The 24,600-nt window shown below is 45.0% G+C and overlaps 1 protein-coding gene across 1 annotated transcript in view; it reads right to left on the bottom strand.

Moving 5' to 3' along the window:
- Positions 1-24,600, bottom strand: part of LOC107123499 (partitioning defective 3 homolog) — a gene marked incomplete at its 3' end in the record, with an annotated part of 471,021 nt that overhangs the window by 348,005 nt on the left and 98,416 nt on the right. Inside the window, exon 2 of the mRNA XM_015426751.1 lies at positions 11,673-11,774. Coding sequence (XP_015282237.1) covers positions 11,673-11,774 — 102 coding nt within the window. The remainder of the gene's footprint in view (positions 1-11,672; positions 11,775-24,600) is intronic.

Genomic DNA, 24,600 nt, shown 5'->3' with positions numbered 1-24,600 from the left:
TGAGGAATAGGTCGTGAAGCAGAGGCAATGGCAAACCACCTCGGAACTTATCTTGCCTTGAAAACCCTACAGGGTCGCACTTTCCCCCGCCGCCACCACGCATTAGGTGGCATTCTCCAAACCAACGGCATACAGTTCTGTGGCACTAGAGAACTAGGAGGTTGGGGTGGTTTTCTTGGAGACTCTATATACCTGCTCAGAGAGCCTACACCTTGGGAAATCTATACCTGCTGCTTTGGAGTCTGATTCTTGGAAAGCCTATACCTGCTGCTTTCATTTTGGGGAGAAGAAGAGACAGCTGATTCTGTACAGTCTAGGAGCATAGATGCATGGCAAATCAGGAGTGCCGCTGAAGTCTGCTGCACTTCCTTGGAAATGGCCAAGACCCCACTGGTATTCTCTGCAGCTAACCGACATATGGACAATGGAGAGTCTCTTCCAAGCCATTCAATGGAGAGTCTCTTCCAAGCCATTCATGTGATTCAACAAAGCTGCCCACTCACAAGCTCTTTTTGGCTGCCTTTCCATTTGGATTTCTGACTTGAGGCTTTATTAAGCTGGTTTTCCTTGGAGGTAATGTTATATATTAGTTAGGCTTCTGTTAATGGACCCATCCTTGGCCAGGTGAGTGAGCAGGGAATTTTATTTATACAGGATGTGTTTCTGCCACCTTTCCCGGTCTTTGCTTGAAGCACGTTACACCTTCTGCCCAGGAGCAGACAGAGATCCCCAGGTTACATATATAAAGCAACATCTCAAAAAACACTCTGCAGGCCACGGCTTCCCAGCTGAGCAAAGAGACACAAAACAGCAAGCTCTCCCAAGTCTTCAATCTTCTATGCATATTCTTCCATGAAGGAACATGTATCTGAGAGCCAATGTGGTACCAATGGTTAAGAGTGTCAGACTAGTACTTGGAAAACCCAGGTTCGTATCCCCACTCTGCCACAGAAGTTTGGTGGGTGACCTCAGGCCAGTCACATTCTCTCAGACTAACCTACCCGACAGGGTTGTTGTTAGGATAAAATGGAGGACAGAAATATGATGCAAACTGGTCCCCACTGGGGTGAAAGGCAGAGTATAAATGAATAGAATAAACAATAGACTAAACAATAGAATAGAATAGAATAATAAAATCTATTGCTTTTAGTTCTTGCCCCTTTTTGCATGAGTTTAATGCTCCAGCTAGTTACCCATCTTGTGCATTTCTTAGTTACTTATTACGATACTGGTTTTAATTTTCTGTCAGGAGTCACCCTGACTGCTACTTTAATGGTAGACATACATCTTTCTAAATAAGTAAAGCCATTCACCAGGTGGATCTCTAGCAAAACATTTACTATCCTGGCCTCACTGACTTCCACTTACTGTGGTCAGTCTCAGCCTATTCAACAAACATGTAAAATAATGAAGATGTATGCCATAAAACATGCACAGAGCATCTTTCTTTCTCAGCTGGGCAGTATATGTGTGAAACTGCAAGGAGGGGCATGTGACATCTCTCTCTATAATAACACGTGTTCAAACACTATTCCCGCCGCAAGAGATATGTTTGGAAATACAGTAGCGCTCTGGTTACAACACATATGGCACGGCCGTCCTTTAGACTTATAAGGGGAAGCTTTCCAAATAAATTGCACATACCACATGCAGCATCGTTGATCAGATTCTTAATAGAGGCTTCACAGAAAGGGGTCAACTGTCCTTTGCTCACCTCAATCACTTTGCCACTGATTGAGTTCAGCAGGACTTACACAGAAGCCCAAGAGAGTCAAGGGAAGATTTAAAAAAAAAACAAAAACCAGGCCACAGATATGCAAAACACTCCAACCTCATCTCCAGCTGCTTAATGGTACCTCTTTCAATCCCCCCCTAGGAGCTTTGGCTGCTTTAACATTACATTTTCTACAGCCAGGCAAGGAACGGCCAGACATTAATTAAAGGGATAAAGAGCCCTGGCAGGGCTTTAAAATGGGGTTTGCACATAAAGCAATTTGTTATCTCGCTGGAAAATTTCAGCAGCAATTTGATCACTTAACACCGCCCTGCGCTATGAATGTTTTATGAACTCCGGTCCAGCACTGATCTACTCAATGAACTTCTCGTTCCCCACCACCACCTAAGTTGCTCAACAAGGCACACACACATACACAATGCCCCATGTTTCCTTCCTGGGCCTTTCTGAATGCATGCACCTAGTCACCAATAAGAAGACAACCCCTGTTTCTGCCCCTCCCCGTCTGTTCTGCAAAAGCTGAGCCAAACTCACCCGCAAACCACCTCACTAATGGAGGGCAGCTGCATTGATATATGTGAGCAGCAATATGGTCTAGACACAGCCACTCTACTGTACCCTTATTGCCTCAGTTTGCATCTCTGCACTACAGAGGACATCAATAAGAGATGAAGGGTTATGCAGGAGGAGGAAAATGCTGACTGAATGAGAAGCTGAGCAAGGGAATCCAGGTTTCTTCAGAGCAAACGGATGCAAAGAACCCTTAATACAAGCGCCCACAAACACAAAGTGAAGAAACAGTTGAGACACTTGTTTTTTAAAAAGGAACAGTCAGTGCCAGTTCCAAGATCTGGGAAGCCCTGGGCGGACAGTGCCCAGGGACCCCTTCTGCCCACCAGCAGCACCCCCCACACACACATGCCTCCCTTTCCACTTATCCACCAGCAGATATTCTCACCTGTGAATCCTTCCCCTTCTCACAAGCCCTCCCACCACCTCCAATCACAGCCACCTGCACCACATTCATGCTCCTTTCCCCAACAGCACTGGGGTGCACCAGCTGCTGAATGCAGCTGTTGTGGCCATCAAGGAGAGCTGCCGCTGTGCAACACCTGCATGGACTTCCCCATCAGTGTTGGGAAGCTGGGGGCATGGGTGGTGGAGTGCTTGCAAGCAAATGGGCAGGGAAAGGCACAGGGACATCTGGGGTCTCTGACAGTGGGCCCTGCCAGAAGCCCTGGGCAACAGCAGCTACCCTCTGTCAGAATATGCTGACACCAGCCCTGGAGGCAGTCACATAATTCAGAGCTAAACAACACACCATAAGGGAAGCTGTGAGAATGACAAACACAAGAGCTACACGTTTATTCAGTATTATCATTAAACCACCCACGGTCACTTATGATGCAAAAGTATTTTAAGGAGTCAAAACACCTACTGGGCTAGGGGGGCGAAGACCCATATACTCCAGGCAAGCTTATTTTTTCCAGGTGACAGAGAGGTACAGAGCAAGGATAAAAAGAGCCTTCGACAACATATTGATAAAAAGAGCCCTCCAGGCCAGCAAGACAGCATAGAATGGCAAGCAGGAGTTGTACAAACAGATGCACCCTGAGCATTGGAAGGTGAACTAAGGGCTCACCCCAAGCAGTACCAGCTCTGGTGCAGCCATGTGCTGGCTCCGCTTTGGCAGAGGAAGGCCCAGTCTCTGCTCCTTTAGAAGTGAGAAAGTCAGCAGATGTCAAACTTTTCAATTCAGTTTTTTTTCTTAGTAAGTGGTACAAGGTCACGTAATAAACTTCATGGAAGAGTGCAAATTGGAACCTGGATCTCTCAGATGCTAATCTGTGCCAGTATAAGTTATGAGAGACACAAGCAAATCATGTACATGTAATATGAAAATACAAGCACCAAAGGTTACACAACTTTCCCATCCAGCATCCCATTCCAGACAAACTGTGTCACTGTAAATTAAAGACCAGATAATTGCAGGTTCTGGCTGGTGACTGTCTCCTCTGAAATAAAGGGCTGTCATCTTCTATTACATGCCAGCCTCATATCTGCCAAACTAAGTCTCCAGGTCTAAAGTGTTTGCATACTGTGTCTGCACTATTTTTTTTTAATTCAAATCCAAAGGAAAAAAAATGGGGATTTTCAATAAATAAAGAATTTTATTCTCTCATACAGAGTATCCTGCTTTTCATCAATGCATTTTTTAATGTACCACCCCATGATTCCACAAAAGGATGATCACAGAAATAAGGGTTTTTCTCCCTAGTGTAAAGCTTGTCTCAGAGAGAGTCAGACAGAGTGGCAGGCAGGGAGACAGACACAGAGACAGAGATGTGTTTAAGATATTCTGCCCTGCTTCTGCACATTCAAATCAGGTATTGCATCAACAGAAAGCGGAAGAAATCCAGTAATAAGGAGAAATCTGCACATTTAATTCAGACACATCCAGAAACACCTAAGACAAAAGGACAATTTTACAGTTTACATCTGCTTGATCAGTAGGGTCGTCAACTCCAAGTTGGGAAATACCTGGAGATTTTTTTTTGGGGGGGGGGAGCCTGAGAAGGTCAGGGTTTGGGGAGGGGAGAGACTTCAATTTGGTATAATGCTATAGAATCTAACTTCCAAAGCAACCATTTTCTACAGGTGAACTGATCTGTTGCCTGAAGATTAGTTGAATAGTGGCAGATCTCCAGCCACCACCCGGAGGTTGACAACCCTACTGATCATGCACAGGAACATCTGGCTGGAAGACCTATTCCTAATTTTGAGGGCCACTACTGAGAAGGCCCTGGATAAAGACATCTGGATCAGGACTTCTGCAGTTTTTCTAAACTGATAGTGGAGGCATTCTGTAAAGTAAGTAGGCCCTATGCAATTCAGTGCTTTAAAAATTAATGCACTCATTTTGAATAATGGCGGATAAATGACTAGTACTTACTGATCAATATAGCCAATAGTCATTGCAGGCCCGTTTGTGGATACTTTTATCTGTGGATCTGTGCCATGTTGATAGAAGGGAGATTTTTCTTCAAACCTGGGGGGAAACCCAGTGTTGCAGACCAGTCTTTCTAAAAGGGGAGAGCCCAAAACCACCAAAAACAGACAGCAGTTTGTTTGCTCGCCTGGACAGCTGACTCCTGTAAGCCTCCTCCTCCATGGGCTGCAACTGAGGCATATGGATAGCTGGTTGAGGAGGCAGAGGAGCCTCCAACCCCCACCGGCCACTGTGGAGACAGCACTGGAGGGAGAAAGGTGGTCACGGAGGAAGGGGAGCCTCGTCCCACTATCCCCAGGGAGGGCAGCAGGGAAGGAGAGAGGTAGGCAGGGAGGGACAGTGGTGGGGAAGGAGTGGGTGAGCAAAATCCCCCCATGAGTTTCTTGTTTGGTATTGGGGGGGGCGCATCAAGCAGCACGGCAAGTGGTTTGCCGTGGGTGGAGGGAAGGATGGGATCCCCCCTCCCACGAGTATTGTGGGTCATTACTTGTAAGAGTATATACATTTTATTTTCTGGATCATACCAATGGTCCATTGGCTCAACAGATTATTTTTTTTAACACCCCTGGTACTTTCCCTTCTTGCACAACTGATTTTCAGCAGCACACTGAATATGGAGTTTCTGGTAAGCTCTTATAGGTAATTACAACAGATAGACCAACTTTCCATAAATTATCACTATTCCCATTTTAGAGTCACCTAATTAGCAGCCAGCACAACCTGTGACACTAACTTCTGTATTTCAGGTATGTGTTGTACGAAGAACACTCTTTTGTCAGTCTTGAATCTCCTTGCTCCTGGCTGGCTTCCTTGGCTTTGCTTGTTAACCACACCAGCATCTCCCTCCCCCCCCACACACACACTTTGTTTGTGTTTTTCCGACTCAGTGGTCCAAATTCTATCCGGGCTTCTATTATGTGGTTTTGAAGTTACCTCCACGCATTTCATCAAGCAAGACTAATTAGATAAACACAATACAAGTTTTTCATCTGGACTGCTTTCACTCAAGTTGTATACTTACTCCAAGACTTATTTCAGCAGCACACAAATACTCAAGGTGCGCCTTTCTGACAACCATAACCAAACAAAGAATTTGACTGGACAACAAGCTGGTAACACCCACCAGGGTATGATAGTGAAACTATCTAGGATCATTGTGTAAACTGCAATTTTGGGGCAGAGAAACTGTTGACCATGTGTGTCACTGTTATTAAACACACAACGTGCAACACAGGAAGCATCCACAACTGTTTAATTAAGACACTGTTTATCAGTTCAGGTAACTAATTCGCTTCAAAGAAATCAGTGGTGTGTGCACCCATTCACACACAAAGATGACTCAGCACTATTATCACCCAAAATCCCTTGGCTTGGATCCTAAGTAGTGCAAGTAGAGCTATACTAGAGGAAGATATCTTCTTCATCTCCTGCTTCTCACTGAAGATTTCTCTCTCCCTGCCCCATCATTCTTTTTCAAGTCAGTGGAATTGGAGGCCAACTGCAAAACACAGAACTTACAAAAATTGAACTCTTCTCCTTCTGTCAGTGGAGACGATGCTGCCCCAATGGAAGACCACTCTGTGTTACAAGTTATTGGTTTGAAGCAAGCTTCCTTACTTAAAGGGTGAGAGTAGCATTTACCTCTTATTGCAGCAACCTAAGAACAGGGGCACTAGCCTACCAACCTAAATCAAATCTATGCATGGTTTATCTAGTCCAACTAGACTTGCCAAGTCCCCCCGGAGGGCGGGGAAAAACCCGCCCGAGAGGCTCGTTACCTGCCGGCGGCGGATTGGGCCCCGGGGGGAACCCCACCCCCAAAGCACGTGACATGCCCAGCATCAGCACATCACCTGGAAGTGACACAATCACGTCGGGCACGTTGGGGGCGGGGCCACAATCATCCGAGAGAAAACTATGGTTTTCCCTCGGATGATTGTGGCCCCGCCCCCAACATGCCCAACGTGACTGCGTCACTTCCGGATGATGTAATTGTGGTGCGCACATGGACTCCCAGGACAAGACTGGACTCCCCCACTCTGGGACAGGTAAGGACTTGGCAACCCTAAGTCCAACACACATTGTTTGCCCACAGTGGTCAAACAGATGTCCGGGAAATCCCCCATAGGCAAAAGCCCTATCCCACCCCTACTTATGCTCAACGAGTGATATTCAGAGGTACACTGCCTCAAAACATGAATGTTTATCCAACCATCATGGTACACAGGCACTGATGGAACTAGCCAAGTTTTTTAAAAAATGGAAGTTACCTAAGCTGGTGGCCATCACCAATTATATCATGTAGCAGCTAACTCCACAGGTTAAGTATGCATTGTGTCAGGAAGCACTTTATTTCATCTGTCCTGACTTCACTGCCCATCAACACAGATATCAGAGACCAGAACTTTGGGGAAATGAAAAGAAGTTCTCTCTGTCCACATTCTCCAAAGAAGAAAGAAAAAAAAAACAGAAATGTTTCTTAAGAGGCCTCTAGGAGTCCAATTTTATCTCCTCTGAGTAACAAAGTAAAGGTGGCAACAAGGTTATGTTTATGCTGCACCAAGGCCAAAGGTTTTACCACAGAGAGTTTTATCAGAGCTCACCAGACAGAAAGACTTTTTAACTCAAAAGATGGTCAATAGCTTCCTAGACAGCAGTCAAACTAGTGTGAAAGTTATTTCAAGCCAAGATAAAAATGTTGTAGGGTACACTGCCCTAAAACTTCCTGTGGCATGAGGCCCTCAACAGTGTTACAACTTCATTACCAATTCAGAGAGCAGACAGCAAAAGAGTCAAAATGTATTCTTGTTGCCAGACTCTGTTAGACACATAAATGAAACATTTTGAGAACAAATGAAGCTGCCTTATCCCTAATCAGTATAATATTGCCTTATACTGAACTTTACTGCCTGTACTGAATTATACTTGGTCTAGCAAGGTCTGTACTGTCTATTCGAATTGGCAATGGCTCTCCAGGGTCTCAGGTAGAGGTCTTTCACATCACCTACTGCCAGATCCTTTAAGTGGAAGCATCAGGAATTGAGACCTTCTGCGTACCAAGCAGATTCTCTACCACTGAGCTACAGCCCGTTCCCCTGTGAAGCCATAGAAGTAGGGCTGTCAAAAAACCCCGGGGGGCGGATTTCCCCCCGCTTTGGAGGTCCGATTTCCACCCCCGCGGAATCGGCTCCCGGGGGAAACCCGGATGTGACATCATGACGTCGGGCACGCTGGGGGCGGGGCCACAGCCATTTGAGGGGAAAACTCTATGTTTTCCCCTCAAATGGCTGTGGCCCCGCCCCCAGAGTGCCTGGCGTCATGACGTCACATCTAGGTGACGTGCATGCGGCATGCGCGTGCTCAGGATCGCCAGCCGGGAGCCCCCCGCCACCAAGTAAAAATCATTTGGCAACCCTACATAGAAGGGCACACATTTTTTCTGAGTTTCATCCCCCCAAGGAAATGGGGGGGAGAGAATTATATAGTAATAATTACTTCATCAATCCTAAATGTATTTTACACCTTTAACACAAAATGCATGCACCATTTATAACTTAGCATATAGAATGGAACTATTTGACATATTTACAGAATTTAGAAGTATAAATGCCTTTGTTCTCTACAAGCATAATTGTGAACATGCACAATACTAGGGGGAGACAGCATGGCAAAACTGCTGCCTTAGCACACACGTCTTAGTTTTTGCCATCCGAGAAGTAGGAAAAAGAAAACCTGAATCCAGAGAACACAAAAAAATGGGGGGGGGGGGGATTGTATTTTTTGGACAGAAAATGAAGTCAGCAGCAGCAGTAGAGAATTAAACTTCAGTAGAGAATTAAACTTCATTACACTGAAAACACTGAATTTAGGGAGTTAAATTTTGTTTAATAAAGCAAACATTTTAAGTATCAAAAAATTTTCATTTAAACACTTACAAGCTATCTAGGCTACAAATTAATCAGCTCTGCTCCTGTCTTTCAGAAAGAAAAAACTAGATTAACTCAGGTATCAAACTTGTGTGCAGACAGTAAAATGACACTGGGAGTCCTTCAGCAAATGCCTGCCCTCCCCCCGAAGAAAATGAGAAACCACTGCACATGGGCAACTTTGAATCACGCCTAGTAAGCTTTGTGTGCACTAGCCTTTCAGCAGAGCTCCCACAAAATAAAAACCACATACTGATGTAGCATCCCTGACAAAGGACCAAGCCAAAGTACACAACACCAAGTGGAATGAATTATATTCAGAGAAAATTTAACAATGAACAATCAAAACCATTCATGACAAGAGAAATGAAAGGCCCAATATCTAAAGCCAGCTCTGGTCCAAGTGGGCGTAAAAAGGTATGCAGCAGGTAAACACCCCAGACAGAAGTGCTCAGAAGCTATAAGAACAGAGGTTAGAATGACCGGCTCAATGCCAGCCCGTAGTACAATCACATTTGATGTTTACAATGTGCTTTGAACAAACTCTGGACTCTTAAAGAACAGAGCTTTAACAGGGGGGAAATCACAATGAATACCTGAAGGGGTAAAAATAATAAAGCAGCTCTACCGTAACAAGAAAGGAAACTAAACTTGGAAATCAAAAGAAAGGTGTCTGTCAGGTTATCTGAAGCCAGTATCACAGACACCCACTGTTGTTCAATGGCCTTGCTTACTTAAGTGGCACTCGAGTTTCGAGCTATAACACACTGACGGCCCACGCTCCTGTTTCACTATAAAGAAGAATGAAACCCCAAAGACATTCAGAGTCTTTGGAAACAAAAAGCTATCACAGCAGTCACAGGATTCTTTACAAAAAGCCAGAATAATAAAGCACTGCTTGTGTGTGAAGGAGAATGCCAGATACCATCACCTCAACTTCAAGATTGTTGGGCTGCATACCTGCACCTTTTTCAACACAGACTTTTGGCATACTACAATACAGTTCTTTTTGGAATCATGTGTAATGTGATTTATTATTCCCCTGTTGAAAGGATCAGCTATGAGAGATCCAAGTTCCAAAACCTGCCTGAAGATTATCTGCTTGCTTCCTTCCCCAATTGCTATTCACTGGAGGCAAAAGGATTAGGTAGGAAACTAGTGCCCATGGCAAATGGAACCTGCTGGGCCTTATGTCACCTCTGGGACACCCATCTTTCAGAATGCTGTTAGAGAAACAGAGCAAGCCTTCAAAACTGAAAATCAGAAGACGACCCAGAGGGATCATGCAAGGGACACATGTGCAGCTCATAAGCCTTGGAGTGAGCACTCCTGTTCCAAGGTCTCCAGGCAATGGTGTTTCATGTGGTGTCTTTCAACAGGAAATATCAAGGATTGAACCTGGAATTTTGAGTATGCAAAGCATATGCTCTGCCGCTGAATTGTTGACCCTTCTCCAGAATAGATATCCAATAAAAGTAGTTGCTGGCCAGGGCCACACTCTGCCTGTTATTAAAGAAGAAAAGATATGAAGCAGCCCATTCTACAACCCTATTAAGTTTTTAAAGAGATAAATAACGTCACCTGTTCTAATCTATGTTTTTTAAACAGTTTTAATTATTTGTATTTTAATTGTTCTGGAATATATTTATGTATTGTAGAACCTACTTGTGATCTGCCCTGAGCCCGCTTGTGGGGAGGGTAGAATATAAACGGGAAAAAAATAAAATTAATTAATTAAAACTCTAAAAGTTTTCTAAACCTATATTGCCATTTTGCTTCATTCGTACTCTCATAATTGCATGGGAGATCTGCTGTGCTTTTGTTTTGTTTTTTTAAGATCTTCGGACACTTTGGCTCCCCCTTCCATCCCCTACTCTATAGGGGCTTTTTTTCGATGTCCTCTGTATGTCTCACAACCTGTCCATTGCACAAGCCTTAAAGACTCCAAATTTGGCATTTCACAGAATTTGTGGAGCAGTTCAATTATTCAAACTTTAACCAAAAAGAAAAATCAAAGGACAATTATTTTACAACTCAAGTGCTTTTCTAGAAGTCAAGAAGATGTACAAAAATTCTACAATGCAGAACGTAAATCAATTCAAGTCACCTCCAAGTATCGATGTCATATTTCTGTTTGTATAGGCAAGATCACAGCATGTCATGCACATGAGTTAGATCTAGATGATCAAATTGACAGCCAGGAGGTCACATGATACCTAAGGTTGCGTCATATCTGCTAATGTCAGAATGACTAAGCAGTTGTACAGTGCTGAACTATGACTGGTCAACAGATGTATATATTGAGAAAGGTTCTTGACCAAGTAGCCTGCCTAATGGTTGTATATTCAGCGAAGCACTTTGTCAGTCAGAACTGTGAAACTGCTGCAAAGCTGCGTGTATGTATATAGCCCTGTAAATAAACTGTATATACTCTACCACAACTACTCTGCTACTTCTGACTTCAAACACCGTCAATTTCATATGCACATAGAAGAAAGAAGTTCCAATTAACAGAAAAGGCAACATGTCCCCCCAAAAAGAAAATATTAAAAACCTGCATGACAAAAGCTTTCCATGATAAGCAGCAGCCATGTTATTTACCCTAGCAAAAGAAAAGAGAGGTCCAGTGGCACCTTAGAGAGTAACATATATTCCAGCATGAATTTGAGAATCACAGCCCACTTCTTCAGATGCAATTTTTTTCCAGATGCCCAGAAATATCCACTAACAGAATCTGTACAAATTTTGCATTATATTTAACAAGTATGCATCATTCATCACCTCATGGTAAGGAATTCTCAAAGGCCATCACTATAGAGATAAGCCAGTATACCATCTTCTATTGAAAGTTGGTCAAATCAAAGATCCAACCCAGTCTTAACAGTTTCCTACTGACAAACTGCGTTTTTCCAAACAATCACATATTCCCCCTTGAATTCCTTTTACACCATAAATACTAGCAGTGTGAGGATGCAAGTTTAAAAAAAGTTTCTATACTTACTCTATCTTTATCATCAGCTACATCACAAAGAATATCGTCACGGTCAAGGATTCCCCCATCACTATGTTCCAGACGATGCACTTGTATCCAATAGTTTGTGTCCTGCACACACACAAAAAGAGCCATCAGATTATTAGAAAAGCAAGCATTAAAAACTCCACAATAATTTTGTCTTGTTTGGAAGCATACCTGACCCTTCAAAATCTTTTTGCCAGCAAAAAAAAAAAATATGAAGCTGTCCTCTCTTTTTTTTTTCCCTAGCACAAGTTTTTTTCCCTAGCACACTGGTCCTGGCCTTAACAACTAACCAACAGATTCTCCAAGGTCTCAAAGAGAGGTCTTTCCAAGCCCTGAGACGGGAGAGCTTTTAACTATTGATGTGAAGGATCGACTCTGGGGCTTGTGATGCTATAAAATTCACCTCCAGGCTTGAAAGGAGATGGACGGGGGTCTAAGGATAGGATTCTCACAAATTAGGGCACATCGATCTCCAGTTCTAACATATTTATTACCTACGTGTTTTTTCCCTCCAGTTGAACCAAAACAGATGATAACCAATAACTAACGTAATTCTTTTGATCTGTTAAAAAACTGTGTCCTCACTATTTTGCATGCTAATTTAACAAACCACTCCTCTATATACAACTATGATATGTAATTCCATTTCATGGTCTAACAAAGTGTGCATGCACACGAAAGCTCACACCTTGAATAAAACTCTGTTGGTCTCAAAGGTGCCACTGGACTCTAACTTTGTTCTATTTGTGAGCCCTGGTCCTGAAAACTCATTGATTCTTTAAATGTTTTAAAAGATTTCCCTTGCTGGAGAGCTAGTTGAATCTGACTTTAGGGGGTGGTGCTCATCTCTGTTTCCAAGCCGAAGACCCCAGTGCTGTCCGAAGACTTCTCCATGGTCATGTGGCCGGCATGACTAAACACCAAGGCGCACGGAACGCTGTTACCTTCCCACCGAAGTGGTACCTATTTACCTACTTGCAATTTCTTGCTTTCGAACTGCTAGGCTGGCAGGAGCTGGGGCCAGAGACGGGAGCTCACTCCGTCATGCAGCACACTCGGGTCTCGAACTGCTGAACTACAGACCTTCCGGTCTGCAGCTCAGTGTCTTAACCTCTGAGCCACCACAGCCCCCTTAAAATGTTTACATCCTGCGTTTCCACATACTATGTTCAAAGTGGTTACAAACCTCTATAACAAAACAACTCCACCACCTAACAGTGTATTAGGTAAAGGTTCCCTTGCTCGAAAGCCAGTCGAATCCGACTCTAGGGTTGCGGTGCTCATCTCCATTTCAAAGCCGAAGAGCCAGCGCTGTCCGAAGACACCAAGGTGCACGGAACGCTGTTACCTTCCCACTGAAGTGGTACCTATTTATCTACTTGCAATTTCTTGCTTTCGAACTGCTAGGTTGGCAGGAGCTGGAACTAGAGACGGGAGCTCACCCCATCTTGCGGCACCCGGGTCTTGAACTGCTGAACTACCGACCTTCCACAGCCTGCAGTTCAGCGTCTTAACCACTTGAGCCACCGCAGCTCCTAACAGTGTATTACAAACATAATAAAAGTGTAAAGGTTTATCAAAAAGCCCAAGAGAATGAGATACCTCTCATTTTGCTTCTAACATCAGCATCAAAGGGACTCCCCCACCAGAAGTCCCACAAAGAGCTTCATCTACTGCAGCCTAACTTCAGCAGCAGGGGCATCAGCCACAATGTCAATGTTCGGCAGAAAAACTTCCACCTCACAAACATAAATATAGTCTGCTTATCTACAATAGCCAGGGTTGTTGTGCTGCAAATTAATCATGATAGATGAGCAAAATGTGGGATATTAAACATGCATAAATCCCAGGTCTTGTACACGTAGGGTTGCCAAGTCCATCTTCCACCCCCAGCGGGGGACTTTGGGGGTGTTCCTGGAGGGGGTGGGGCATTCCCGACGTGATGACGTCACGTTGGGGACGTCCGCCCCCCCCACCCCGCTGTGCACCAGATCTCCAGAAACGGCAGTTCCCTGCACTTAAAGGAGCCAGCGTTTCCCTTTTAAATGCAGGAGCCGGCGTTTCCCTTTTAAGAGCACGAAGCTGGCATTTCCCTGCAAGCTTGTGGAGATCAGGCTTGGGAGGAAACATGGGTTCCACACACTTAACAGGAGAGAGATGGGTGGCTGTGGGTGTTGGGTGTGGGGCAAACCGGGGTTTTTGGCAACCCTATGTACCCTATGTATTTGCCTTCTTTTGCAAACATTTAAATTCTGCTAATATTACTTTAAATATGAACTGGAAAATGTTCCCATTCAAGTTTTTCCAGAAAACCCACATCACCAGGCATCAGAACATTCACGAGGAGGGGTCCCCAGTATAGTGCCCAGTGGGGCCAGGGCACCCGCCAACACCTTTCCTGATACCAGCTGCAGCTGGTTGGTTAAAACAGAGCCAGCTGAAACCAAATCCATCAAAGACAGAGGTCCTATACCTGCCAATGGTGAAGAATCTGGGTGTGACTTTGGATGCCTGACTTTCAGTGGAGGCCCAACTCATGAATGTTGCCAGATCAGCCTTTTCCCACCTTTGTCAGGTAAGACAACTGGTTCCCTACTTCTCACCCCATGACTTAGCTACAGTGATCCATGCAATGGTCACCTCCAGGCTGGACTACCGTGGCTCACTTTACGCAGGGCTATCCTTGAGACTGACCCAGAAATTGCAGCTGATCCAGAGTGCAGCAGCGCACATCCTTATAGGAACACCATTAAGAGCCCATGTACAACCAGTGCTCCCCCAGCTGCACTGGCTCCCAGATGAATTCAAAGTTTTGAACTTCAAAGCCCTATGCGGTCTGGGACCGACATATCTTCTGGACCATCTCTCCTGGTATGTCCCCCAAAGAGCCTGGCACTCTGTAGATCTACATCTTCTAGTGATTCCCCAGTCTGAAAGACACACACTTAGCCTCAGCCAAAGCCTTTTCAGCTCTGGCATCAGCCTGGGGAAAACACTCTCCCAAGCGGAATCCGGGCCCTGCTGAGGATTTAATACAGTTCCACAGGGCCTGTAAAATGGAGATGTTTCACCAGGCCTATGGCTAGGGCAGCGGAAGTTCATCTGGATTGGCCTGCCCTGCTCTGTCATGCTTTGTTATGTTCCATCTTGTTTTGTCCCTTCGTCCACCCGCTGGCCTCAGTATTAGTTAACATCTACTGTTGCAAACATGTAGAGCCTGTGGGAGTGGATGCATTGATTTGGATTACTGACTGCCATCTTATTGTTTAATAGTCAATTGATGTTTATAGCATTCTAGAGATTATTTTATATTTAAAGTAACAGTTTGTTATAGTTGTGCTTACACTGTTGTAACCCGCCCTGAGCCTTGCTGTGCAGGGGAGGCAGGGCTAGAAATCAAATGAATGGATAAATAAAATGCCCGCCCCGTGTTTGTAGAAAGTGGGCAGGGTGACGTGGGGCTTGTGTCCATCAGTGTTTCTGACTGGCTGTGCAGATTGAAAGGCATCCTTCCACCTTAAACAATGAAGAGCTACTATGAGAGTTATGCATAGCCCCAGTCCCTGACATTTTGTGACTTTGGCCACCAAATGAGAAGGGAGCACTCACTGGAGAAGACCCTGATGCTGGGAAAGACTGAAGGTCAAAGACGACGGGGACGGTAAAGGATGAGATGGTTAGACAGTGTCATAGATGCAACGAACATGAAGTTGAGCCAACTTCAGAGGACGGAGGAAGACAGGAAGGCCTGGCGTGATCTGGTCCATGGGGTCGCGAAGAGTCGGACTCGACTGAGCAACAACAACTGCCTCTGGTGGAAGCCATTTCATTGTTGCACTCTCCATCCTGTATCAGAATTCAAAAAGTGCCCATATGTTCAAAAAGGCTAAGAAAGTCTGTTCTAGAATGAGGGAGGAGAGTCGTATGGGAGAATGAAACCTTTCATACTTGACAAGAAACCCAGGACAAGAAAATGGCACCAAGAGGCCATGGAGAGACACAGTCAGAACTTTGAACAAACACTAAAATCCAAAGTAGGCATTTGCATGCATGTGAGGGACGGATACACACGCGCACGCGCACGCTTTCTCCCTCAGGTTGGCAAGGCAAGCTTCCATTAAACCTCACTTTCCTCTTCGATTGTGGGACTAACTACAAAGAAAACTCTGGCTGCACATTCAGTTCCCTTACACTCGTGTATAAACGCTTCTTGTGGATTGCAACCAAGGATCAGAAGCTTGAAGCTGATACAGAGTGACAGGGACCGAGTGGGAAAGTCTGAAATGGAGGCACAACAGTAATGGGGCAACGTCAGAAACATGACCTCAGCCACGCTAACAAAACAGGGTAGGGCATGGCCACTGAAGCAACCAATGCAGAGGAGGTTACAGTAATCCATCACAGAACTAGAGAGGTGATTAGTGTCAAGGAATTCAGCAGTCCTTTCAAGAACCCAGTCTCTCCTTCAACTTGCAGTTCATTAATTCCAAGCAGGCTTTATCTACTCTAACTAGCTGAATCAGATTGTCAGCTCTGTGGAGACAGCAAGTGGTACAGAGCCAAGGGCATTGTTAGACCAACAACTAAAAACATTCCTGAACAGTTAATCATAAACCTGTTATGCATGGAGCCAGTGTCAGGATCTGTATCGCACTGTCTGGCTGTGTTGACATCAGGGATAGGTAGAAACTGTTTTGGTTGTAGCAAGCTTTTAAGCTTTCGGAAATGTAAAGGGTCAGCTGAGGTTTCAGGAAGCTAGCCTTCAAGTATGTCGATCATGACATCGCCTCTTAGTTGGGGGAATGGGATTCATTTCAAGCTTTCCAATCAGTATAGTTGTTCCCCATGGCCACTCCGGTTATTTAACTTTGCCAGATTTACCTTTCTCTGTTGGTGGTGGTACTGTGCAGTCACAATCATTTAAAGGCACTAACTTGAACAGGGTTTAATGCTGCTTGAAATTTCACTGTTTAGAAGTAACAACAAATGGTAACTTCCTGTGAATCTCCAGGTCACAGCAACTGTAGTCTGCTGTGAACCTCTATTTTACATTTTCTTCTCTTCCACACACCCCCTTCCACATTTTTTTAAAAACCCCGGAGGGATATTTTTATTTTTTTCAATAAGACTACAAACTACAAAGAAAAATATAGGAAGGGGAACTACAACTATGGATAAAGGAAAGAAACCCACACTAACTAAAAACCCAAGAGTGGGAGACCCCCTTTATGTTAACCTTAATATTAGTATTAAAAGAGTTAGTAAAACAATATACTTCTAGAGTTCTTGTTTTTCACATTGTTCTATATTAATAAATTAGTTATTATGAGAGAACTTTCTGAGCATCTTCTTTATTTCAAATAGCCATTTATCAGAGTCCTTCTGCCCTTACTTCGGCTTTCTGTCTCTAAAATGATATACAGTTTTCATTGCTCCCGCACCCGCTTCTTCATTGCTCCCGCACCCGCTTCTCCCCCCTTCCACATTTGATGTGCAGTTCACTACTTCTAACTTTTTTGCAAATATTGCCAGCTACCTCCACTCCCCGACTTTGCTACATTAAAGGGGGGGGATCACAGCACTTAACATGTAATTCAATCTAGGTGGTACTAAGTGCATACGTTCCCCTCCCAGATCACGTCACTGCTGGCAGCACAACTGTCGAAAAGCACACACTTTGATTTTACACTTACAAAGAAAACAGATTATAAAACAAAACTATCTTGCTCCAGTCCCATTAACTAAGGCACGGCCGTTCTGCACCTTCATCGTTATTGTGTAACTATCTGTATTTAAGTCAGCTCCATTGGGGGGGGGGGGAGGTGGAAAGGAGACTAAAATCAAAAAGAAAAAGTAAGGTGAAGCCAAACTAGAATGGACTAGTGGTTTAGAGTGCCAAAAACAGCTAAGCAGAATGAGGATCAAACCATCAGGAAGCTGGTGGGATGACCACCTCGGTTGGGACAGTCACTTCCCTGGCAGCCTAACCAAATTCCAGTGTTCTTGTAGGGACAAAACGGGCAAGAGACAAGTAGGTTTTCCACCCTGAGCTTCTTAGGAGGAGTTATATGTATAACCAGTTTGGTGTAGTGGTTAAGAGCAAGGCTCCCTCAAAGCTGTGGAGTCCTGTGAGCAAAAATTCTACTTGGTGAGCTACTGGCATTAAGGTTGTGAGCGAGCGATTTGGCTGCTGCATGAATTAGTTTGCTCTGGAGCCATCCTTCCTGAGCTAAGACAAAAATCTGTGAGCCGGAGGCTAAAAAACTGTGAGCCAGCTCACACTAACTCAGCTTAGAGGGAACACTGGTTAAGAGCGCGGATTCTAATCTGGGACAACCGGGTTTGATTCCCCACTCTTCCACATGGAGCTGTTGGCGTGACCTTCTTTCAGAGCTGTTCTCTCAAGGGCAGTTTCTGTCAGAGCTCTCTCAGCCCCACCTACCTCAAAGGGTGTCTGTTGTGGGGAGGGGAAGGGAGATTGTAAGCCGTTCTGAGACTCCTTTGGGTAGTGAAGGGCGGGGTATAAATCCAATCTCTTCCTCTTCTTCTTCTTCTAACATACATTGTATTTACGTACTACACAGACAGAACAAGCTGCATGAGACCAAATTTACTAGAATTTTAATGAGAAGGCTTTGTAAGTGGGCCCTCTTTCTAGCAAAATCTTAAATTGCCAAACAATCAACAACCACCTCAGAACTTGGAACCCACATGGAAACTCAGCCCACTCAAAGTTTATAATAAAGAATCTTGTGGCACCTTTTTGCAGATTTTGCAGACAAGATCTCCCATTTTTAGATAAACATAGGAATGGGGGTGGAGGGTTAGAAAAGCATTGTCAATTCCTGAACTCCCAAAATTTAGTCAAGGTACTAGGCTACAGCTCAGATGGCAGAGGACCCGGATTCAGTCCCCAGCACCCCCAATTGAAAACAAGCAGAAGGACTCCAGTAATGGACTTTTCCTCCAGAGGGAACCTCTAATGCACCTTCTGCAGTCTGGGGAAAACATCATTTCAACCAAGAACACAGCCATTATCACCTCTACCTCCTTTCTGCCCTGCATAGTAGTTTGTTAATGGCAGGTCGACTTGTAGTTGCCCTGACCTGATAGCCCAAGCTAGCTCGATCTCATCAGATCCCGGAAGCTAAGCAGGATCGGCCCTGTCTAGAATTTGGATGGGAGACCACCAAAAGAGAAGAAGAGATTGGATTTATACACCAGTCTTCACTACCCAAGGGAGTCGCAGAGTGGTTTCTTTCCCTTCCCCTCCTCACAACAGACACCCTGTGGGTTAGGTGGGGCTGAGAGAGCTCTGAGAGAACTGCCCTTGAAAGAACAGCTGAGAGAACTGTGACTGATTCAAGGTCATGCCAGCAGCTGCATGTGGAGAAGTCAGGAATCAAACCTGGTTCTCCCAGATTAGAGTCCACACTCCTAACTATTACACCAAACTGGCACCAAGGAATACCAGGGTTGTGATGTGGAGACAGACAATGGCAAACCACATCTGAACACATCTCTTGCCTTGAAAATCCTTCGGGGTGATCATAAGTCAAGCTTTGACTTGAGGAAGAAAACAACAACAAAGACTTGTAGTTAGCTAACTTGTGTTTCAGTATTTGTCACCTGCATGGGTTTCTCTTCTGGTAAGGTTTTTTCTTTGTATTGTGAGTTTCATTGAGCAGAGGGAAAAAAGGAGATTAAAAGTGCCTAAGTAAATAAATCCATGAACAAACAAATGTAGATGCTGTCACCACCTGAACTTGCAGCAGGTTGGCTGATGGCCCAATGCTGGCAGCTTTGGTGGAACCAAGACGTCTAGTTTGTCTTCACAACTGACAGCAAAGTGTGGAGGAAAAGATGTGCCAAGTCAACTCTTCTCCTGCAAAACCAAGTCTCTCCTTACCCTATTACACCATAACATAATAGATTCCTTAACCAATTACACAACAGCAACATGCTAGCAGGAAAGGGAAAAGAAAGGCAAGACAGGAATCTCCAGCTGGGTGGACTTCCGTGCCCGCCATTAAACCTGGGAGTGACCCAAACAAGACTATGATTACTCTGTTGCACAAGGTGGCCTAAGCTTGTATGAGCAAATCCCAACACCCAGAGTCTTGCACAAGCAGCCGTGTCTATCACCTAACAAACTCGTAGCTGCAAAGAATCATGGGCAGCTAGGAGCACTGCAAGACGGCTGCTGACTCCCTACTTCCTGAACCACGACAGATCAGGATCCTCCTTGTTTGCAATCTAGCCTCGGGATCTGCTGTGCTCTTGGCCTAATCAACTCATCGCTGAGGGAGGCCACTGAGCTTTCCCTTGGCACCTTCTTGACAGTTTGGAAACTGCTCACAGTTTGTCTTTAAGGTGCCACTAGGCTTTTGTTCGACTCATACCTCCCAGCTACGTCTTTGCCTTACCTGCCTCTCAGACCATCTATTCCAAATACCTGCTGCCTCTCCAACCTCAGCTTTGCCTGTACTCAGACCCGAGCATCTGACAACAACAGATTAGAAACTTGAGAAGAACCCACTCGCTAGTTGTACCACATATCTGAGCCGGGTGAAACGCACTGCTGGAAGGGTGCCAGTAGAGGAGATGTTCACTTGGCCCCAGACTTTGACTGTAATGCCTGTTTCACACACCCCGGAGAATGAGATGGCCCAGCCCTGAAGTGGCAGAATCAGTGTTAAACATTTCTTTGTGTGCGCACACACACACACGGGAAAACCTCCTTACAAGAAGCACAACAAGGCAAAGGATTCTGTTCTCCCTCTTGGCTTCCAGTGCTGGTTTAAAAAAAAAATTAATTAACCAAAAGGTACCTTCCAAAAAGTGAAGCAAGCCTGACATGGTACAATCAGCATGACTTCAGCATTTTACTGCCTCATTTCCTGCATGTGGTAACCAGGCCTAAGGGATTGCCACTGCAACTGGTCCTCCAAGAAGCACCTGCTTGCACCGATGTCCACACTTCTTAGAAATAGCCCAGCCCATCAGTTTTACAGAAGGGAACATCGTTAGCAAATGGCACTGAGTAATCTCACTGATCCAGCGCTGATGAAGAGAAGGAAGACAACCTCCTAAGCTCAAAATTTTTTCAAGATGGAAAAGAATAAACCCTTAATCTATTTTCCATAGGGTGGGGGGGGGGAATCGGCATTTGATGGGGTATATGATAAATGCTGTTCAGCAGAGCTGTAGAGAGTTTAGTTGCCATGTGTATTTTTACAAAGTCACACATTTGTGGATCAAATTTATTGAGTCCCAGAGAAAAAAATGTGGATTATAAAGTAAACAAATAAATGTTGTAGGAGCCCCAGCCCTGGTGGTCATGCACCAGGACTTTAATTAGCTGGCAGGCCTTCCCTTGGCGTCCAACACAAAGGGGTGGGCACCATCCTACTCCACCTCATCTCCCCTAGCTCTATTCCCTTCTGAGCTGGGAGCCAGAGCTGGTCTCTGTCCTCCCCGGCCTCCTCTATTAAGCCTTTTGAAGGCCCTGGCCAGGCCTGGGGCATGCCCAGTGGCCTCTCTCTACCCAGAACCCTTATGGGGGGCAGTCCAGCATCTGAGAGGCCAATAACGCCTCCTGAATGACTCCTGCCTCCTTACTTTCCTTTCCAGGGTGGAGCTTCCCATCAGCTGACTGTCAGGCAGCTGACTGTCAAAGGGCCAGTTGTGAGTGGACCCCTGAGTCTTAAAGAGTCAGCTGCCATTTATCAGCTGGCTGGTGTACAGTTCTTTATGAGGTGCTTCACTCACCCCTCCGGGCCTGATGGCTGCTGGGCCTGACACTGTGCAGAGCTGAGAAAGAGGCAGCATGGTGTTGTCTCTGCTGCCCCCTGACAAATATCAAAATCCAACATGTGTAGCTTTTTCTCGGATTGAAAAACTGCACATGTTAATTTGCTACCCTCAATATAGCAGTTATATTAGTAATGGCAATTCCACTTTTAAAGATCTTGTAAGATCCTGTGGTTACCAAAGGCCAGCTTAGAACTGGGACACTGTCAATGTTGTATGTGACATCCACATTAAGACCACGAGTAGGAAGAGCCAAGTTCAAATCCCCGGCACACCGATTGACCTTGACTCAGCCTAACCAACCTCATAAGTAAGTTGTTGTGAAGGAAGAATTTGAAAGGGGGGAGGAGAACCTGAGATCGCTTGGAAGAATGGCAGGGCAAAAATGTGATAGCTTTGCATAAGCGTGAACAGAACTAAGCACTGCATTTCCAATCTCATTTTAGCCCTGACTTCAGCAGTGCAATCCTGTACAGAGTTACTCCAGTGGGGGGCAGCCCAGCATCTGAGAGGCCAATAACGCCTCCTGAATGACTCCTGCCTCCTTACTCTCCTTTCCAGGGTGGAGCTTCCCAACAGCTGACTGTCAGGCAGCGGGCTGTCAAAGGGCCAGTTGTGAGTGGACCCCTGAGTCTTAAAGAGTCAGCTGCCATTTATCAGCTGGCTGGTGTACAGTTCTTTATGAGGTGCTTCACTCACCCCTCCGGGCCTGATGGCTGCTGGGCCTGACACTGTGCAGAGCTGAGAAAGAGGCAGCATGGTGTTGTCTCTGCTGCCCCCTGACAAATATCAAAATCCAACATGTGTAGCTTTTTCTCGGATTGAAAAACTGCACATGTTAATTTGCTACCCTCAATATAGCAGTTATATTAGTAATGGCAATTCCACTTTTAAAGATCTTGTAAGATCCTGTGGTTACCAAAGGCCAGCTTAGAACTGGGACACTGTCAATGTTGTATATGAAAACAACATTAAGACCACGAGTAGGAAGAGCCAGGTTCAAATCCCCGGCACACCGAGTGACCTTGACTCAGCCTAACCAACCTCACAAGTAAGTTGTTGTGAAGGAAGAATTTGACAGGGGGGAGGAGAACCTGAGATCGCTTGGAAGAATGGCAGGGCAAAAATGTGATAGTTTTGCGTAAGCGTGAACAGAACTAAGCACTGCATGGTTCCAATCTCATTTTAGCCCTGACTTCAACAGTGCAATTCTGTACAGAGTTACTCCAGTTTAAACCCATTCCTTTCAATGGGTTTAGACTAGAATGACTCTGCATAGGATTGTACGGTAATCGTCTAGGTTCACCCGACTCCCTCAGCCCTGCATCTGCAATGTGGGGATAACAACACTGGCTGATCTTACAGGGCCCCTTTAGGGATTTCTATCTGCAGCACACTCTGAACACTCAAAGGCAAGCCCTATACAAAGTGCTGAGCATTGCACAGTTCCCATATTTTGGACTAGATCTCGTTATTGACTCTCATTTGTTGAGAGCCTGCAAAACAGCAGGGCTTTATTTCCTTTTGCAACTATAAAAAGCTGGTGGCGAGATTCTGGCAACCTTTCCTGTTTGACAAGGCACCCTGCACAAAATTGTAGGTCAGCAAGACTAGACAGGGCAAGGGAACAACCCAAACTAGTTTGACAGCAGCCTGTGTTACAGGCAGGCTATCCTCAGTAAATATGGTGAAAATACTGTATCGTTCTCTCTGCCCTAGGCCAGGCAGCCTCTTCAGCGTCACATTCAACAGGAGTCTGATGATGGGGGTGGAAACCCTCTCTGTTACTCTTTCTACAGAACTTTATTAGCTAACCCCCACTGCCTACTCAGAGCACTTATTTTTCAAGCCTTCTACTTCTAGGTTACTGTTTTCTACCAATAAATTCCTAAATATCTGATATACAATCCCTATAAACTGCAGAAGATTCTGGGGTCTGCTCTAGATGTGGAGAAGCAGTCTGTTCTATTCAGCCTTCTCTTGAACTCTGGGATGCATCCAAAGCACCTCTGGGGCTGCACACTGCAGGAAGATGTATTGGTAATCGTGGGCGAAAGCTTGCGGCCAACTCTTCCTGGAAGAACCTCTTGTATGCCTGTTAAGAAACCTGCATTTCCATGGAAGCTTTTGAAAGCCACACATTTAAATTCACAATGTTTCTCACCCATCTGAAGCATCTACTGCTATCAAAAAGCAACAACTTAAATCCGAAGGAAATAATTCCAGATGAAATTAATTCACTGGTACAATTAACCCTGAATAAAAGAGGAAACTCCATTAAGAGTTGCCAAGGTGACAGGGTTGCGGCTGCCACAGTCCTTTTGAATGTCCTGGATCTATACTATCTAGCACAATTTAAATCTATCCTTTCCCAAGGCACATGTGTTTTTCCTTTCATTTTAACCTCACAGCAACCCTATGAGGTAGGTCAGGCTGAGAAAGGGACTGGCAGGTCACCCAGCAAGCTACATGCGAGAGGGGGAATTGAACACAGCTCTCCCTGATCATACTCTGATACCCCAACCCCTACTCTGCTTCTGGACTAGAGGTTTGCATTCAGTAAAGCTGAACTGGAAAAAACACCCAGAAAAAACTTTTTCGGCATTTTTCAAGTATTCGGCATACCGAATCAGATCCCATGAGCTGATTTGGCTGCCGAATACTGAATGCCAAAAAAAAACCCCAAAATTTTCAGTTTTTTTGGCTTTCTCAGGGAGACACTGCTGCCTGCCTTTTTCCCATCCACAAAGGAAACAGTGGAGGATTGTGGGTGCCCTCTTTGGATGCCCCTAGAATTTGATCCCCTGGTCCAATCTTTTCCAAACTTGAGGGGGGGGAGAGGCTCCAGCAGATACAGTACAAATTTGGTGCCTCTACCTCACCCCTCACTTGGGCTTCCTCTGGTTGAGGGACCCCTGCACTAAACTACATACTTGCCTTTAAAGCAAAGTGTTTTTTTACCCCTAGTAAACTGGGAAGCTGTACTTATCCTACAAGATCTACCCAGGTTGTTTTATATTTTGCTTGCACAGTAGAGTGTGTGGGAAGACTCAGCCACTCCAATGGAAAACTGGATAAACACCGCCACAATATGATC

The sequence above is a fragment of the Gekko japonicus genome, unplaced genomic scaffold (genome assembly GCF_001447785.1).
Source record: "Gekko japonicus isolate JY-2015 unplaced genomic scaffold, Gekko_japonicus_V1.1 scaffold230, whole genome shotgun sequence".
NCBI lineage: Eukaryota > Metazoa > Chordata > Lepidosauria > Squamata > Gekkonidae > Gekko > Gekko japonicus.
The sequence above is the reverse complement of the archived record's forward strand: the minus strand, read 5'-3'. Positions and strand labels throughout refer to the sequence as shown.